The sequence below is a fragment of the Cnephaeus nilssonii genome (assembly GCF_951640355.1).
Source record: "Cnephaeus nilssonii genome assembly, chromosome: 14".
Taxonomy (NCBI): domain Eukaryota; kingdom Metazoa; phylum Chordata; class Mammalia; order Chiroptera; family Vespertilionidae; genus Cnephaeus; species Cnephaeus nilssonii.
Genome location: NC_137085.1, coordinates 29,270,347 through 29,290,396, shown reverse-complemented (window position 1 = coordinate 29,290,396; position 20,050 = coordinate 29,270,347). Strand labels below are relative to the sequence as shown.

Sequence of the window (20,050 nt, the reverse complement as noted above, 5' to 3'; positions counted from 1 at the left end):
TTTACAATTTTGGATCTCTAAGAAATTTCTTAGTGCAAAACCCGCTTCCCTCTGGATGGGCTTAAGACTATTTTTTTTGCTGTAAAGGTGTGAAGAAAAAAGTTATAATGCTGAACTTGAGATTATTATCAAAAGTGGTTATTACCACTGGTGATATTACCTCACATTTGAGAGTAATGCTTGAATGTTCTTTTTAGAGGGAAGTGAGAGGAACATTCTACCTGAAGACTTGAGGCAGACAGGTAAGTGATTTAATTTTGAAGTTGTTTAAAACAGAAAGCTATGATAACAATGGAGGAAGTGGTTTTTTAAAAATACATTTTTATTTTATTTATTTTTAAAAATATATGTTTATTGATTTCAGAGAGGAAGGGAGAGGGAGAGGGAGATAGGAACATCAATGATGAGAGAGAATAATTGATCAGCTGCTTCCTGCACACCCCCTAAGTGGGGATCAAGCCCACAACCCGGGCATGTGCCCTTGACTGGAATTGAACCCAGGACCCTTCAGTCCTCTCTATCTACTGAGCCAAACCAGCTAGGGCTCAGTTCTTTTGGATATGTACACACAAATGGAATTGCTTGATTATATGATAATTTTAATTTTTAGAGGAACCACCACACTGTCTTTCATAACAGCGGTACCATTTTACATTTTCACCAACAATGCATAGGCGTTCTAATTTCTCCATATCTTTGCCAACACTTCTTTTCTGTTTTTGGTTTTTTCAATACTACCCATCCTAATGGGTGCAATGGAGCATGTTTTGGACACAAAAACCTAGAAAGATACCCTGCAGCTATGGTACATTTTAAGAGCCTTTTAATGCAACAGTGTATGGAGAGGGTACTATTAAGGACACAGGGTAGAATCAGATATCAATAACCACCCACGCTGGATAAAGTTGGTAATCTCCTCATGAAAATTAAGGGACCTCCAGATATATAACCAATATACAAAAATCAATAGTTTTCTTAATAGCAGTAACCAATTAGAAAATGTATTGGAATAAAAATTCTATTCACACTAGCAACTTAAAACACGTAAGAATAAATATAAAAAGAAATGCACAAAAGCTATATGAAGAAAACTGTAAGACTTTATTGATGGACAAAATCATGGCCTGAATAAATGGCAAAATATAGGCATTCTGGATGGAATACAGAGTAAAAGCCAAGGTCCTTACATTAGCCTTTTAGACCATATAGACCCTTCCCCTACCCTCCCTGACCTCCTCTTCTACCACTCTGCTCCTTACCTTGCTGTTCCAGTTAGTCTGACTGTTCCTTCCTAATGTTTGTTGTAATTATTCCTCTGATTTAAGCTCTTCCTACAGGTAGCCCTTTGGCTAATTCTCTTTTTCAAGTTTTTGTTCAATCTCAATATTTCCATAGGCCTACCTTGATTACCCTAGCACCTCCTCTCACCCTCATATTCATAATCACCCTTATCTTACTATTATTACCCCCTTTTAATATAGCCTTTATAATTTTCCTACATAATTTATAATTGTTTATTATTTTATTGTTTATTGCCTACCTTTACTTGCAAAATGTAAGTTCCACAAAGATAAGAATTCTTTGTCTGTTTTGTTCACTGATGTATGTCAAATGCTAAAATGACTGGTACAAAGTAGGTGCTTAGGTGCTTAATATATATTTATAGAGTGAATGGTAAAAATTTTTGATGTTGAAAATATGTCCATTCTCTTCAAATTAATCTACAATTTGAAGGAATTCAATCTAAAAGTAGCACAGGAATTTTTAGGACATGACAAATTGATTTCAATATTCTTTAGGAGAAAATGTAAGAATAGCATAAAATAAAATTTTTAAAGAAGGACAAGGAAATATTTCCTACTAGATATCAAAACATAACCATGAACAATGATTACCCCTGGAGAGAGAAGTGGGAAAGAGGGATGTGGTGAATATTGTGAAAAGAATCCCTAACTTAAAACAAAACTCAAGTTGCGGCACATTCTACAAAACAACTGTCCAGTAACCTTCAAAAGTATTAAGATAACAAAAAACAAGAAAGAAATGAGGAACAGTCACATGTTGGAGGAAATATACAACTAAATACAATGTGGGATCCTGGAATTTTAAAAAAGTACATTAGTGGAGAGAATTGGTTAAAAAATAAATAGTTTATGCACTTCAGTTAATAGCATTGTGCCAAGGTTAACTTCTTAGTCTGTTCATGGTTCTGTGGTTCTATAAGATGTTTACATAAGAGTAATATGGGTGAAAGTTATATGGAAATTCTCTATGCTATTTTTGGAAATATTCTGAAAATTAAAAATTATCTCAAAACATTTTTTTTAAATGTAGTAACCCAAATTGTACCGACTCTTTCAATAAGGGTATTTTAAAAATTACTTTTATGAGTAATACAGGAAGAGTATTTCCTATACAGTTGATATATTCACTTAAAATTTTTAGGCCTTTTGTAATTATATATATATATATTTTTTAATAAATATTTATTGTTCAGATTATTACAATTATTCCTCTTTTTTCCCCCCATAGCTCCCCTCTACCCAGTTCACACCCCACCCTCTGCCCTTACCCCCGCCCACTGTCCTCATCTATAGGTGTATGATTTTTGTCCAGTCTCTTCCCACACCCCCGACACCCCTTCCCCCCCGAGAATTGTCAGTCCACTCCCTTTCTATGCCCCTGATTCTATTATATTCACCAGTTTATTCTGTTCATCAGATTTTTTATTCACTCGATTTTTAGATTCACTTGTTGATAGATATGTATTTGTTGTTCATAATTTTTATCTTTACCTTTTTCTTCTTCTTCCTCTTCTTAAAGAATACCTTTCAGCATTTCATATAGTACTGGTTTGGCGGTGATGAACTCCTTTAGCTTTTTCTTATCTGTGAAGCTCTTTATCTGACCTTCAATTCTGAATGATAGCTTTGCTGGGTAGAGTAATCTTGGTTGTAGGTTCTTGCTATTCATCACTTTGAATATTTCTTGCCACTCCCGTCTGGCCTGCATAGTTTCTGTTGAGAAATCAGCTGACAATCGTATGGGTGCTCCCTTGTAGGTAACTGTTTTTCTCTTGCTGCTTTTAATATTCTCTCTTTGTCTTTTGCTCTTGGCATTTTAATTATGATGTGTCTTGGTGTGGTTCTCTTTGGATTCCTTTTGTTTGGGGTTCTCTGTGCTTCCTGGACTTTTAAATCTATTTCTTTCACCGGGTAGGGGAAGTTTTCAGTCATTATTTCTTCAAATTGTTTTTCAGTATCTTGCTCTCTCTTCTTCTGGCACCCCCATAATTCTGATGTTGGTACGCTTGAAGTTGTCCCAGAGGCTCCTTACACTATCTTCATATTTTTGGAATCTTTTTTCTTTTCTGGTTGGGTGTTTTTTGCTTCTTTGTATTTCAAATCTTTGACTTGATTCTTGTGATCCTCTAGTTGGCTGTTGGATCTCTGTATATTATTTTTTATTTCAGTCAGTGTATGCTTAATTTCTAGTTGGTCCTTTTTCATATCCTCAAGGGTCTCGCTAAATTTATCGGCCTTTTCTAGAAAGTTCTTGAAAAACCTTATAACCGTGGTTTTAAACTCTATATCCAGTCGTTTGCTTTCCTCCATTTCTTTCATTTGTGACCTGTTTCTTTGTCTCTGCATTTTGGCTGCTTCCCTGAGTTGATAAAGTGGCTTTGTGTGCTAGGTGTCCTATAGGGCCCAGTGGCTCAGCCTCCCCAGTTACCTGAGGTGGATACTCTTGGTGCACCCCTTTGTGGGCTGTGTGCACAGTCTTGTTGTAGTTAAGCCTTGATTGTTGTTGGTATCACTGGGAGGAATTGACCTCCAGGCCAATTGGCTGTGAGGATCAGCTGTGTCTACGATGGGAGAACTTCTGTGCTGGAGACACCCTTATGAGACAAGACTTGCTTCAGTGGGGCTTTGGTGCTCACTGAGTCTGCCCCCTGAATATGTCCCTTATGGATCTGAGGAGTTGTAATCTGGATGGTCCTACTCTGACCCCTGGCTACACTGGCTCTTGGATCTCCAAGGAGGTGCTAATTTAGCCTCTGCCTGAGGCCACCCAGCAGGAGCTATGGAGAGATCTGCAGATTCCTCTTCTTTGTTTGGATTTTGGAGGTGCCCAGACGAGGCCCAGATGTGAGGAATGCAAGCTGCTGCGGGGCCTTGGGCCTTCTATTGGATGTTCTGGGTCTCTCTGACTCAGCTGCAGTTTGTTAGGTAAGTTTAGAATTTAGAGGACCAGGCTATTCATATGCAAAAGCCTCTGCGCTCAGCTTGGATGGGGTGGAGTCGCAGCGTGGAGCAAACAGCAATGGCTTCATGGGGCGGGATCTCAGGGTGGAACAAATGGCAATGGCTTCCCGTCAGCCCTGTCCTAAGAGGCCCCTGGGTCTCAGTGTCCCGCGGTAATCACTGCAAGCACCTCTGAGAGAAAGCCACCCTCGAGTTCCGCCTGCTGCCAGACAGTCCAGTTTCTCCCCATATGAGTCTGGGTCCCCAGAGTCTCACCCGGAACTGGAGTTCAGAGCAGTCGGGAGCTTTTGTCTCCCTCCCGATTGAGAAAGGCAGTCCTCTCAGTTGCCAGCCCTCTCTGTGCACGCGCCTCCGTACCTCTGCACTTTACTTCCACAGCTCCTGTGAGTCTCAGTGTGCTTTTCTCTTTCCTTCTAGTTGTAGAATTTCCACTCAGCCAGCCTTCCTGTCGTTCTGGATGATATCCATTTTGTCTTTTAGTTGTAGTTTTGAAATTGTTGTGTGAGGCAGCAGTTCAGGTGTTTACCTATGCCGCCATCTTGGTTTCTCCTCTCTGTTATTATATAGTGAATAGATACAAAGTTTATAACATGTGTAAATTGTAAAGGGCAACAATAAGATGAGCACAAGTGTGGCTGGAAGCTCTCAGTATGCTTTTCTCAATCCCTTGCCTCCTCCCTCTCTCTAACTTCTATTCTGAATTCTATATGTTTTATTCTCTTGCTTCTTACAGGCTTACCATGAAAATATGTATCCCTAATGATGTAGTTTTGCATGATCTTTAACTTTATGAAAATGAATTAGTACTGTACATCTTTTTTTGCAATTTTTTTCATAAATATTATATTCCTGAGATTTAACAATATTAATGTGTATAACTGTAGTTCACTCATCTTCACTATTACATAGCTTTCATTGTATGAACATACCACAAGTTATTTCTCTATTCACCTTTAATAGCTATTTGGTTGGTTTCAAGTTTTGCTGTTATGATCAGTGCTACTGTACAGCATCCTTGTATATGCCATTTTATGAGAGTTTCCCTAGGGTATATACCTAAAAATGTAGGTATATACCCTAGGGAAAAGGTATCAAAATAGGGTAAATGTTCCATCAACTTTACTAGGTAAGACCAAATTGTTTTCCAAAGTGGTTATCTGATTTTGAACAGGTATCAAAATAGGGTAAATGTTCCATCAACTTTACTAGGTAAGACCAAATTGTTTTCCAAAGTGGTTATCTGATTTTTAATATCACCAATAGTATGTAAGTGTTCTGGAAGTTACATTTTCTCTTTAACACAATATTATTAAGACTTTAAATATTTTGCCTTTCTGGCAGGCGTATATATTAAAATTATAAAGCACTGCCATTTATTGATTGACTACTTTGTGCCAAGCAAAGTGGCAGACATTTTAATACCTTATTTAATTTTATCCTCTCTCAACTCTTCCTCTCAACCCCATAATGGGAACTAATGCTGTTCTTAGTGTGTAACACATAATTACCCCTCAACCTCTCTCTGAAAATTTTATTTCTTAGTGAGTCTTTCTCTTTCATGTATCTGCCTAATTTTTTATTTCCTGTTTCTTTAAAAAAAATTATCTTTTTAGAAGAAATTCGGGGCATGAAATAGTTAATAACTTACCCCAAATCACATTATCATTATTTAGTGGCCAACTTTGAAATAAAACTCAGTTCTCTGGCTCCTAATCCTTCTCCCCCTCCCACCCCCCGCCCCTTTCTCTCTCCCCCCCAACCCCATCCCATTTGTTATCTCCCTTCCCTCACATTCTTCCATCCCTCTTCTGAGATTAAATGTACTTTCCAGTTGGCTGCTATGTAATGTGATGTGCCTGCAGAGAATGTCACAAGATTGGGTGAGTGTCTGATTCCAGCCAAACAGTCATTACTCATGTGCCCACTGGCTTAGTGCCTTCTAACCATTTCACATTCTAAGCTGTGCTACTGTGTGGATTTGGCCCGACTGCCCTCTCAAAACTGCTTGATGGCCCTACAGGGATTGGAGAGAATCCAGAACTTCAAGACATCCCATCCTTGGCTCTCCTTTCTCAGCAGCAGCAGGAACCCCAAGCCTATCTAGGGAGTATAGGCAGCTGAGAGTAGGACTGGGTGCTTAGAGAATGGTGATATTAGAACTACTAACATTGGGTAGGAGAACACCGATTCTATCGACAGAAGAAATAGAAACCTTAGGTTGGGGTACAAAACTTGTAGCTAACAAGCACAAGTGAATTTTATTTGGCCTGCACAATGCTTAATTTTCTTTTTCGTATTTGGATACTTTTATAGAAGGCATGCACTCACCAATTTGTCACAATACCCAGCACTTTATTTTCTACTGTTTCACACCTAACTGCTGTTAACTCCCTGACTCCTGACGTTATTTGATGCAACTGTATCCTTAAGGAAGTCACTTGGGACTCACAGAGGGCAGAACTGGAATCTCATTCTCATTGCAAAGTGATCATAGTTGTCCAGGGTTTTGTTGTTGTTTTTCTGGCAGTTGAATATCTCTTGGTTTCCTGGGAATCCCTTTTACTTGGACTTTTTGCACTTCCCTCAAGTGATTCCTGCCCCCCCCCCCCCCATCTAATCTTGTTTGGGATGATTAAGATGAAAATGCCTGTACAGTTTTCTAGTCTTGGCTTATCCACAGTTAGTGAATTAGGAGACCTGAAAAATATCGATTAACTAAAATATACTTTATTGGCCTTTTCTGAATTGGGTTAAGGATGGAGAGAAAGAAGGGATTTTCTGTGTAGCAAACTCACGGGATTTGATAACTTTTAAAAGGTTAAGGAACATGACTCTCACATATATAAAATGAACAGGTATCAAAGATTTTATTAAACTCATTAATTTATGAGGAAGCAAGTAAGATGTTAAGACCACTTGAAGTGAAAATATAGGAGCTAAGCATTTACAGTCCTAAAGTCCATAAATCATAACCTTTGGAGTTATCTTTTTCACCAGACTTAAATATTTGTATCTCTACTGAATAAATATATATAAGTTAACCTCTGCCCTACAGAGTTATAGTATAGGCCAGGCAGTAGAAAACTAAGCAAAGGTGTAATCCCAGAATTACACGAAAGATCACCTAATAATTTCTTTTACCTGTTTCCACGGTTCAGATAACTTGTCTGACAGATTGTGGTCATCAGTTTAGACTTAGTTGCCAGGAACTGGAATCTGTTTCCCAAGCTTTGAAAATATAACTTTATGTTGAGGACAAATGAAATGAATTCTAAAATTTAGCATATCTATCTTAGAGGTAGATTATTTTCAATTTCAGAGATCAAGTTCCTTGTTACTTAAGAACATGTTTAAGTAAAATATTATTGGCATGAGAAATTCTCATTCTAAATATTTTTATTTCCTTTACAGAAATTCTATTGAATTATAGTTGGTACTACTCTGCAATGTCTATATATGAAAGCCGGAGTGAGGAAAGACAAAGTGGTGGAGGTAGGTGAACTCAGAGATATCTAAGTCTGCATGTCATTATTATTGCCTCTAAAAAATGTGTGCTTGCATATAACAGATAAACAGACTATCCAGTCTACCAATCAAACTGCCAATCTACTAAACAACTGACGAGTAGAGGAAATATGCTTCACAAAAGTAAATACTTTGTACTTACTAGTGTAAGGTCTACTGTTTTGACATCTGAGAATTCTAACTGGAGTAGTTACAATCTCTCATCTTTTGTACTTTCATTTGGAAGTTCACCAGGAAAGCATGTGTTCCTTTTCCTCTCCCCACCCTTCCCAACTGCCTCCTGCCGAAAAGAAGTGGTCAATGTGAAAAGAAGTTGCCAAGGCAGATAAGGTTAAGCTTTGCTGCCTATTTGTGGCCACAGCAAATGGATATGGCTATGGTGTCAGGAAGTATTTTCATTTACTTCCATGCTTTCCTTCGGTGAAGCCAAATACTAAAGGGAACTGGGGTAATCACACCCAAGCCAGCTTTCAGAATGAAACTGCCTGACATGGGAAAAGGTAAATTTTTTAACATAAAATTTTGAAAAAGCAAGCCAGAATGTAGTTATATATTTCAGCTTTCTTTTGAGGAATAGAGAAGGTGCAGATAATGAAATTAGGTCACTGATTTAAGGCCACACTCTGTGTTCTTTACTTTCTGTCATTGTGCAGTTGTCTGATTCCTGGAGGAAGCCCATTCTAAGGGCACAGGCCTGAGTTACAGAAAGAAGTCCATTCCAAGCCACAGGCCCTAGTTTCAGGAAGAGAAAGTCAGTGAACTCCCAACCAAGGGAAAACCAGGCAGTTCTCGCCTGTTCTCATAGCTGCTAAAGGAGAAAGGGCTGAGGAAAACAAATGAACTGACCAATTTCTCCTGCATGTTCTTATGAACAGAATAATAGAGAGCAGAATACTGTGGGGAGTAGTAAATTCAAGGCAAATGAATTTCGTAATCATCAATCAAGACTGATTTATTTATTCAACAAATATTTATTGATCACAAAATGAATGCCAATGACCGTGTTACATGCTGGCAATACAGTGAGATGCTACTTCACATCCACTAAGATGGTTAGAATAAAAAGCAGGCACTAACAAGTGTTGGCAAGGATGTGAAGAAATGAGAACCCTCATACATTATGCAGGGAATGTAAAATAATGCAATTATAAAATAATGCAACTGCTGTGAAAAACTATTTGGCAGTTTCTCATAAAGTTAAACATAGACTTGTCATATGACCCATCAATTCTACTCCTAGGTATATACCCAAGAGAAATGAAAACATGTCCACACAAAAACTTGCACATGAATGTTTATAACAGCCTTGTCCTGTTGCCTTCAGAAAACTGAAACCCTGGAGGGTTTTATTTTTATTGTATTACTTGATTCTTTTTTTTTTTTTAATTCTCACCTGGGGATATGTTGTTATTGATTTTAGAGTGAGAGGGAGACGGAGAGAGAAAGAGAGAGAGAGAGAAACATTGGTGTAAGAGAGAAACATCAATTGGTTGCCTTCTGTAAGCGCCCCTACTGGGGATTGAACCCACAACCTGGGTGTGTGCCCTAACCAAGAATCAAACACATGTCCACGTGTCCTTCAGTGCACAGGACAATGCTCCAACCAGCTGAGCCACACTGGCCAGGGCTTTCTTGATTCTTTGAATAAAGAGACAAAAATCCCATTTTTAAACAGATATCCTCAACAAGAAAGTGTGAGGTAGTGAATCTTCACTAGCAGCCAGCATCCCAGACTGATCTGCAGAGAAGCATCCTTCTCATCATTTCTCTCCTCTTTCTTAGAACAAGAGAGATATCTGCAAGCCAACAATGAAGAATTCAACAGTATGTTTGGATATCCAGTGAGTATCAGGTCTCTGGCTATTTCAGAAGGGTGCTGAAATCTCCCTCTAATATTCCCCTTTGTTGGTGGGGCAGGAACTTCATTGTAGATGTAGATCCTATAACTTAGGTTCTGCTTTTTTTCACATTCCTATACATTGAAGGCTGGTGCAGTGAGGGCTCAGAACCAAAATTAATCCAGTGGCCTAGGCTCAGGGAATAATATATCTCATATTTTGGGTTTTATATATAACTCCTAGAAAAGAAATACTTGTTGATTTTTCTAACACAGATGAAAGCATAGATCCACAATTTTTTTTTCATTTAGACATCTATTATAATACATATAGATCTACCTAATTCATTTAATAGCAGCATAGTTTTCCATTATATTGATACTAGAAGCCCAGTGCATGAAATTCATGCACGGGTAGGATCCCTAGGCCTGGCCTGCGATCAGGGCCAGTCAGGTTCCCTGCCTCCCAGCCTCCCCGCCTCCTCCTTCCCTCGCTCCGCTCCACCTCAGCCGCTGGTCGCCCGCCATGTTCCGCACCACCCCCTGGTGGTCAGCGCATGTCATATCCAGCGATCAAACTCCCAGTCTCCTAGTCGAACTCCCAAGGGGACAATTTGCATATTAGCCTTTTATTATATAGGATACCTTAATTTATTTTACCAGTTTCCTATTGATGAACATTTAAAATGTCTTCATCACCCTGGCCATTGTGACTCAGTGATTAGAATGTCGGCCCACAGACTTAAGGGTCATTGGCTTGATTCTCAGTCAAAGGCACATACCTCGGTTTCAGGTTCATTCCCCAGCCACAGTGCGGGCACGTCCAGGAGGCAACCAATAGTTAATGAATAAATAAACAGATTTGACTGATTCCATTTCCCTGACCCTTCCCAATGTTCATTTTCCTCCTATTTCTATAATTTCTTCCATTCCTACACCGTTTCCTCTTCCAAACCCCTAAATACTGATTTCCATTATGTACTTGGCCTTCTGTTCTCCTCTATTCCCCCATTTAGCCATCAATCAAGTACACTGCCCAAATAAATAAAGAGCCCAAATTCCACCACCACCACCTCTATCATGCTTAAATTTTATCACATGTGCCAAAATAACTAAACACTGAGGAAGTTCATAGTTAAGCAGATGTTCTACATTCTTGAGATATTGCTTCTGACTTGACATTTAAGAGTAGAACAAAACACTCTAGTTGCCAAGTTAGTGAAGAAGTACTGATACTTCTGTCTTGAGACAGAATCAGCATGGCTTTTGTCTTCATTTGCTAAACAAATGCTACCTAAATGAAATACATTAATTAGCTATAAGATCAAATGAATAATCGATAGTGACAGTCAGCTGATTCAGTAAGGCAAGAGATGAAAAGGTCTTTGGGTCCAAGTATCAGAGCCATTTGGACTTAGACACCAAAAATCCAAGGTGTCGCCGAAACCGGTTTGGCTCAGTGGATAGAGCGTCGGTCTGCGGACTGGAGGGTCCCAGGTTCGATTCCGGTCAAGGGCATGTACAATGGTTGCGGCACATCCCCCGGTGGGGGGTGTGCAGGAGGCAGCTGGTCGATGTCTCTCTCTCATCGATGTTTCTAGCTCTCTATCCCTCTCCCTTCCTCTCTGTGAAAAATCAATAAAAATATTTAAAAAAAAAAATCCAAGGTGTCTTATCTTACCTAATAATAGACAAACATGTAAATTGACCGTACCCCCGCTATGCCCACAGCCAATCAGGAGTGATTATGCAAATTAACATGACAAAGATGGTGGGTTGATTTGCATATGCAGGCATGGGAGCAGCCAGGAGGGGCGGGACGCCTGCTATGAGGAGGATGGGGGGCAGCGGAGGGAGTTACAGGAGTGGTGCTCCAGCCGGGAGTGAGGATTTGCAGGCTCCCAGGCGGCCTGGAGCGAAGCCAAGGGAAGGAAGGCCTATTCTTGCATGAATATTGTGCAACAGGCCTGTAGTAATAATAATAAAAGAAAACTATTTCTGTGTTAGAATAACATACTCTCAGGACTAGAATGGCCCTTATAGATCATTTAGTTAGAACTCCATGCAAGACAAAGCTCTGTGCTTCTCTGGGAATAGATCTTGTTTAGTTGTTTTTCAGCTTCTACTAGTATAGCCCAACATAGGGCTGTGAACAGAGCAAGCCTTGAGAAATGTATAGTGTGCAATTGATTGTTAATTGGAGAAATTATGGAGAAAATAAAGGAAAAACACCAAGGAAACCTTAGTTTTGGCTTGGATCTCTAAACTCCTAAGTGCTAAGCTATTTGACCAGTTTCTCTTCCCTTTGGAAATAGACCTTGGGCAAGTCTTGGCTGGGTAGCCTATCTAGCCTTCCTGGGCAAGTTTAGCCTCAGGACTGAATGATTTTGGTTCTCCAAGAGGACGCTGATGTCTTCCCAAGGCAGGGCCCAGCACGATTCCTCATGCTTGAGTAGTATCTGTACTCCAGGCCTGTAGGTGGGTTTATTCTTTTCTTTCGGCTTTATAGATGGAGGAGGTGGAGGAGAAGCCCTGTTCATAGGGAATTACTTGGTCTCATTCTTCTGCTTTTCTTGAGTGCTTAGATTCAAGCTCTGACATCTTAGGTCAAATGATTGTAGACTCAAAGATAGAAAGTAAGATGGTTCTGTCAACATCTTCAGATTGAGACTGAAGAGGTAGCAAGTTCCCATTTTCACTTAGCAAAATATAGCTTAGATGTAGGCCAAAACTATTCCATCCATCTCTCTTAGGACAATTAAGGGGCAGATGATTTTCTAATGCTGACAGCAACCAGTGTCGGAACGTTCAGTGAGCTAGGTGTGAAAGACAGTAATTTGCTTTTGGCATTGACATCCTTCAGCAATGAAACCAGCATGTAAAGACACACAAAATGAGTTTTCCAGACTAAGAAAACCTTCATTAGAGAACTCTGGAGTGGAGCAAACACAAATAACTTGCCTACTTAGAAGTGAGGAGGGTAAGATGAAATAGAAGGATTTATGATTCTAAGAAAAGAAAGTATTTGGATGGCTATACAAGTGGACTGAATCTCAGGGGACAGCACAATCCCAACTCTGCAACTAACAGTGTGATCTTCAGCAAATAACTTCAGTGCCTCAATTTACTCATCATAAGGTGATCATATAGTATTCCCTCATAGGGTTGTTTTGAGGATTAAATAAGTGGCTACATATAAAAATGATTAGAACACTGCCTTGCAGGTAATAAATATTCACTAAGTGTACGTTTTTATTGTTGATTTTATCATTATCAATAGTGTCAATAAACAAAGAATTCTCTCCAGTGCAGAAATACCTTCTGCCTCCCAAAAAAAAACCCATATTGATCAGCCTCGACATCTTTGCATCCTCTAGACCGCTCTAGGCCTCAAAGAAAACATTGCAGGAGGGGGAGACAAATACTTCTTTCCTTCCTTTGGTAGGGGGTTGTGGCTTTTTACCATTTCAGAATGGCCTTGGTCCTTTTTGTTAAGCCTGGGAGGTGGGGGTCTTTTGTTCCTCTAATTGTGCTTGTTTTCTTTTACTCACAGAACAATACCATCAAGACCTCAAAATATAATGTCTTTAACTTCTTGCCCATGAACCTATTTGAACAGTTCCAGAGACTCGCCAATGCATATTTTCTCGTTTTGCTAATCCTACAGGTATTGCCTTTGTGACCTTTTCCACAGAACATTTTATCAGCCTCTCTGGGGTCAGGTTGTATAATCCGTCCGTCTCATCCCTAAACTGAGAAATGCCCTCTTGTCATTAGGTAACAGGCAAGTGGATGGCTGGGATCTTGGGCCAGTCCTCTAGAGTAGCTTTGGTCAGGATTAGCCAGGATGAAACAAGCCTCTCCAGGAGGAAGGAAACAAGGTCACAGGGTCCCAAGGAAGGGGAGCCCCTCGTTATGGCTGCACGGCCACAGTTCAGCCTGACCATAGGAGGCTAAAGACTCTTCACCCAAACCACAGCTACATCCCTATTCCTCCTTCTTGTCCCAGCCTACCTGACAGAAAGTTAAAATGCAGGCATGCTGCAGAAGAGCATGGTCTAGAACAGTGATGGCGAACCTATGACACACGTGTCAGCACTGACACACGTAGCCATTTCTGATGACACGCGGCCGCTGAGGCGGCCACATGCCGAGGATGAAACATTTGCTGCTCCTGAGGATGAAACATTTGCGAAATAATGTTTTTTTCCTCAAAGTGACACACTACCCGAGTTATGCTCAGTTTTTTGGCGAAGTTTGACACACCAACCTCAAAAGGTTGCCCATCACTCGTCTAGAACATAAGCATATCAGCACAGAGCAAGGAAGTAGGACAGGTTGGGCCCAAATTAGGAGAGAGGGACTGATCATCTCATTTCCTTGTGCTGAAGAAGTGTGGGAGGGTCTGTGATTTTTCCCATGTCCACTCTTACCTGCCTACCCCCAGCAGCCTCATTTTCACAGGAGAAATGGCCCTTTGCCATCAAGACAAATGTGGTAGAGTTCAGGACACATAGGTAGCAACTGGTAGTCTCTTCTTTTTTCCTTAGTCCTTGGGAGATGTTTACTTATATTTGGGGATTATCTGAAGGCTGCAAACAGTGAAAAGCAACCAGGATAGTTGAATTTATTATGAACCTATGGAGATGAAAATGGTGTTGTGGGAGGGGGAAGTATATTGTCCTTTAAGCTTTCTGACCCAAGTTTCTCTCTCCTCCCCTCTCACAGTTGATTCCCCAGATCTCCTCCTTGGCCTGGTACACAACTGTGATACCCCTGATAGTGGTGCTGTCCGTAACAGCAGTGAAAGATGCCATCGATGACGTGGTAACATGGCTTTCTAGGCCTTTAGTTCCTCACTACCTAGTCAGGCTAGGGGACAAGAAGGACTTCCCAGAACTATCGAGTGCTAAGAAGAAGCATTGAATGGAGAGAGGAATATGTAATTTTCATAGGCCCAAGATTTGTGGTCTGTGCATGGCCAGAAAGAGGCAACGCAAGGTCATTCTCTGTCTTCCTATTACCACCACTCAGCCCCTTTTCCAGGCTTCCTTCCATTTTTTTTAATAACTCACCTCTTCTTTCACTCCCCTCTTAGCTTTCTCTGGGTTTGCTCTCATCCTTCTTTCTCCATTCCCTCTTCTCTTGTTTTTATATCTATTTTCCCTTCATCCTTTGGTCTCCTCCTCACTCTTTTTCCTATTCTCATCTCCCCTTTGCACATTTCATTTCTCCTCTCCAACTCTCCCTATTTCCCTTTCCGACTTTCAAACTTTTTTTTTTTTTGGTGTTTTTTGTTGTTGTTAATCCTCACTTTTAGGGAGAGTGGAAGAGAGAGGGAAAGACAGAGAAACATTGATGTGAGAGAAACACATCCATTGGTTGCCTCCTGCACGAGTCCCAACCAGGGCCGGGGCCTGGGAGGAGCCTGCAACCAGGGTACATGCTCTTGACCGGAATCGAACCTGGGACCCTTTGGTCTGCAGGCCGACCCTCTATCTACTGAGCCAAACTGGCTAGGGCTCAAATTATTTTTTTAAAATATATTTTTATTGATTTCAGAGAGGAAAGGAGAGAAAGAGAAAGATAGAAACATCAATGATGAGAGAGAATCACTGATCGGCTGCCTCCTGTACACCCCACACTGGGAATTGAGCCCACAACCCAGGCATGTGCCCTGACTGGGAATTGAACCGTGCCCTCCAGGTCAACCACTGAGCCACATTGGCTGGGCTCCCTTTCTGACTTTCAATGCTATTAAGTATACACCGCCAAGAACCCTCTGGTTTTAGAAAGCCTTATGACTCTTCCTGTCCTTGGAGGGAGAAACTCGCTCTCAGTGAGTGCTGCATGGCTTCCTCTTTGCTCCTTACAGCAGGTCCTGCATAGAAGGGTAGGGTGAGGACCCAGTACCATGCCTACTAGTGGGATTTGGGAAGCCAGTCCTGTTGACCTGCTTGCATCTTCCATAAGAAAGTTCTGATTTTACCAGAATAGATATTTAGAGCAAAGTTGGAGAGAAGGATGTTTCTCCAGCTCTTTAACTCTGTAACTCTTTAAACCCAGAATTAGCACATGGTTTAAATTTCGATTGTGACTGAAGTCACAATGCAAAATTGTTACTTTATTTTTCTATAACTAAGCTCAATGTTGCTGGTAACAACCACCCTGGCCTTTTTAAAAACAAAACACTTAACTTGCCAATTCAGAATAACCCATTTACTTCTGGTTTAGAACTCAATCTCTTTAGGATAAAATATTCTGACCAATTCAGGATTCTCTCTGCCTCCTTCCCAGTCCTACCCTTTTCTCAGGGAGAAATCTCAACTGAAAGGAGGGGATTCATGTGAGTCCTAGCACCAGGACATACCCTGTATTTGTCCCCCTTCTATTTGGTCTTTGCATTGATGACTGAGGAGAGCTGCTATTGGAAAAGTTTGTGGAGTCCTCATTGCATACACTGTGGGCTTCTGAATGTGGACCATGGTTGGGGTGGGATGGGAGTATGCTTAAGGATAATTAGCTTTCCCTGTACCTTCCAAGGAGTATGAGACTCCATTCTGCCCATGTTTTTCCATTCTCTCCTCGGTGGCCTTTGATGTAAGTTGTTTGTTCTCATCCCCTGGGCTTTGGCTTTTGATCTTTAAAGCCAAGATTTTCTCTTTCTTCTCCCTTGGTTCTTTTTCAGAATTCCCTTTTCAGCTTCTCAGAGACAATCAGCTTCTTGACCTGGTTTGTTTGTTTTTTAATGTTTTTTATTGATTTTTAGAGAGAGAGAGAGGAAGGGAGAGGGATAGAGAAATAAAAGCGTCAATGGATAATAGTGGAATGACTTTGGGGGGTCGAGAAAAATTACAAAGAGGGTGAACTACATTGGATAATACTTCAAAATATTAAGTTTCTACATGCCATTTGCTCAATTCTGTTACCTGAACTTTTTTTTGTGTGTGTGTATAATTTTAGAAAAGGCACCAAAACGACAATCAGGTCAACAACCGTTCTGTTCTGGTCCTGATGAATGGCAGGTAAGTCCTTCTAGGGAAGCTAGTTTAGGCAGGACCGGCTCGGGAGAGGGTTGGCCTTGTGAACACTTGATGTGCTGGGGGCTTTGGAAAGGTAGTTCAGGACAATAAAAAGAACCTCAGATTGGACATAAGAAGAATTTGTTTCTAGGTCTAGCATACCCTGAACGCACCATATGACCTCAGACCTCTCTGGACCTCATATTTCTTATCCATAAAGTAGAGATCATATTCTCTACCTTAGAGGATGTTTATGAAAATAAAAATGAAATAATATATATTACAGCAATTAATAAATTGTGACATGGTATTAAAGTGCAAGTGGTTATTATTAGTGCTGTGGTCAGCATGGAGACCTCTCTCTTTAGAACCTCAGTGGATTCTAATATGCCTTATTGGCCATTCTTTCTGTAGCCTTTGGCCAGACCATCTTTTTGTTAACAATCTAAAGAAAGTATTGTCATTGACCCCACTGCTGTGGTGTTTGGTCATAGCTATCTCAAGTGTTAGGTCAATGTTTATATTGGGTGGGGTGTTGCAAAATATGAGCAGTTCACTTATGGAAGGAATGAAGAGAGGCAGGAATAATTCCTATATAAAGCAAAATATGAAAACTGTCATAAGAGGTACAAAAATTATTATAAGAATTAATAAAAATGAGGAATCATAGCTGGTTAAAGGAATTAAGGAAGACTTTTGGGAGGTGATGTTTGTGCTAGGCTTTAAGAGATGGGGAAGAATTCAACAAATAGAGATTGTATGAGAGGAAAACTGACCAGTGTGTGCAGAAGCAGGTTGCAAAGAAGTACAACTCAGAAGGTTCATGATTGAGGTCCAGTCTTTTTTCATGTAGGCCTTATAGAACATCCAGTAACTATCGTTTTAATCAGGTAATTCTATAGTGTGAAGTTCTTGGAGATCTAATCCTTTTATTTATTGTGGTTGCTGATCCTTACTCAAGGTGGATTATTTCCTCAAGTGTTTTGATCTATTGAAGCCTTTCATAAGTACAACCAAAAAAGGCAGTAGTGTCAAAAGAACATTTTAGAAGAACATAAATAGAGATAAAAAGAAAAGACAAAAGTGAGTGTTTTAGAAATTTGCAGGGCTAGGGAGTTTCTGATCAAATGAAGTAATTTGAGCACTTGGGTTTTGTGAGATAATTGAAGAATTTGTCAGAGTGGTGTTGTGGTGGGAGTTCACAAGCAGACTTTACTTAGTCTCCCAGGGAGTGTCTGAGTAATTGAACATTGTCAGTGAGGCTGGTTGTTGAAACAGTCTATATTCCAGAAGTAGCTTTCTTCAGAGCACATGGGTCTGAGCAGAGCGGCTACTGTAAAAGTTTGTCTGTTTTGCAAGTTGTGATTTCTGTTGTTTTTATTTCTCAATAATTTTGGTTAAAGCACATCTTAGTGGAACTTTCTTTATGGGAATTCTAAGTGGCCTGAGCTCAGGTGGTATCCCTCCGAGGGGTTTTTTGTTTGCTTTTGCCAAGTAACTCATGGGTATCACCTTCCCCCGTGCTTCATGAGGTTACAAATTCTCAGGGGAGTCCTCCACTCCCTGGCCCCAACCCTCCAGGGTAAAATAGACAAACTTTCTTGCCAATGAGTTGATTTTTTTTAGACCACTTTTTTTCTAATGGTGTTGCCCTTTCCAGAGTCTTGGCTTATGAGGGGTTCTTAGTTCCAACCCTCTGCCTCTCAAGATTCTAAGGCTTAATCTCTTGGCCCTTTGGAGGTCTGAAGTAAAACTCAAGTTACTAATTATTAATACTGACTGGCAGTCCCCTCCCCCACTCAGGGCAACAACAACTTCAGAACATACTTCTGTTCTGAATTTCAATCCTGTTTTTTTTCCTGGCTCCTCACTTTGTGTTCAATATAGCCTTGCTTTTGAAAAAAAAAAAATGTTGGCTTTATTTTATCTAGCACTTCTAAGTATTTGTATTAGGAAAAGTACCAGAGTGTTACGGAACTCCAGGAGGTACCATTCACAAAAAACAGAGAACTTAACATAAGTGATCTCCTCTGCAGTCCAAGCAATGCCTTCCCTATCTATATGACCAAATTTTCTAAACCAAAAGTTAGAATGAAATGCTTGGAAATTAAAAATGTACTTATGACACAATAGGACCGAATATTTTAAATTGGGAAGAACTATCTCCTCCTCTCCTGAATCTGGGACACATGGTTGTTATAATATCCAGGAACAAAGTAGTAATAGTTTGACAGCTCCTTGTATAACAAAACATATATAACAATACATAATACAAATATACATTATATACATGTAATATAACTATACATTATAACATTTAAAATTTTTATTTTAAAAACATACATTTAAAAGGTAATATATGCAAGCTTTTATCTACAGGAGAAGCCCGAATTCTGTAGTGCTGTGTTCTACTGGTGAAAATCATGGCAGACAGAATGCCAGAGAACTGGCAAAAGTGAATGTTGAATCAAGACAAAATAAAACACTCAGATGTTTTTCTCCAAAGCTTACAGCTACTACCCTTTAGTACTATTGCCCTGATTTGAAAATTAGGAACAAAATAAATAAACGTATTGAGATTTATCTGCATAGAGATGATACTTGAAACCAAAGGAAAAAGGCTCAAGGATATATAAATAGTGATTTTGTAACAACATAGTGATTATGTTTATAGTATAAGATTAAAAGAAAGTTGGATTTGAGTAAGATTTAAAGAAATATAACCCTGGAATTTGAAGAAAAAATTGGGCCATATTCTTGATTGTAGTAGCGATGCATCACAAACTGGTTGTCCTCTGAGCCTTAAGTTCATCTCAGCTTTTTTTTTTTTTTGCTTTTTTTTTTTTTTTCTTTGATTGTCAAAACCGAACTTTGGGAGAATTCTCAAAGCAGGTATTCAAGGGTTATTTTCTTATAGGATGGAGAAGAAAAAATGGATGAATATCCAAGTGGGAGACATAATAAAATTAGAAAATAATCAGCCTGTCACAGTGAGTATCTCTTTGGGCTTTTTCTCTTTGGGCTTAAGTGTGTATAAGGGAACCCTTTTAGCACTTGTACAGCCACTGCTTTTAGGAACTCTCATCTGCCTCAATTTGCATGCAGAGATCAACAGTTCCTGTGATAAGAAGCTTGTTCTTGTCCCCTCTCACCATAGCTACAGACAGTGTGAGACTAGTTCTGGGAGAAGAGTATATGGTAGCAGTGATGGGTCCTAGACAAAGAAAGTAACTGCTCTTGTCACATTGGAATGTTAAAAGTCCGCCTTCCCGCTTTCCTTATTTTCTCTGACTTTTCTGACCACAGGCTGATATACTATTACTCTCTAGCAGTGAGCCCTACAGTATGACATATATAGAAACAGCAGAACTGGATGGGTAAGTGTTCCCTCCTAATGGTCC

At 39.9% G+C, this 20,050-nt stretch overlaps 1 protein-coding gene across 1 annotated transcript in view; it reads left to right on the top strand.

Annotated features, from left to right (window-relative positions):
* The window catches only part of LOC307111153 (phospholipid-transporting ATPase FetA-like), a gene marked incomplete at its 5' end in the record, with an annotated part of 62,366 nt that overhangs the window by 10,502 nt on the left and 31,814 nt on the right, over positions 1-20,050 (top strand). Inside the window, 8 exons of the mRNA XM_079790829.1 lie at positions 198-242; positions 7,677-7,757; positions 9,573-9,631; positions 13,181-13,294; positions 14,356-14,454; positions 16,591-16,652; positions 19,567-19,639; positions 19,956-20,026. Of these exons, the coding sequence (XP_079646955.1) occupies positions 198-242; positions 7,677-7,757; positions 9,573-9,631; positions 13,181-13,294; positions 14,356-14,454; positions 16,591-16,652; positions 19,567-19,639; positions 19,956-20,026 (604 nt within the window). The remainder of the gene's footprint in view (positions 1-197; positions 243-7,676; positions 7,758-9,572; positions 9,632-13,180; positions 13,295-14,355; positions 14,455-16,590; positions 16,653-19,566; positions 19,640-19,955; positions 20,027-20,050) is intronic.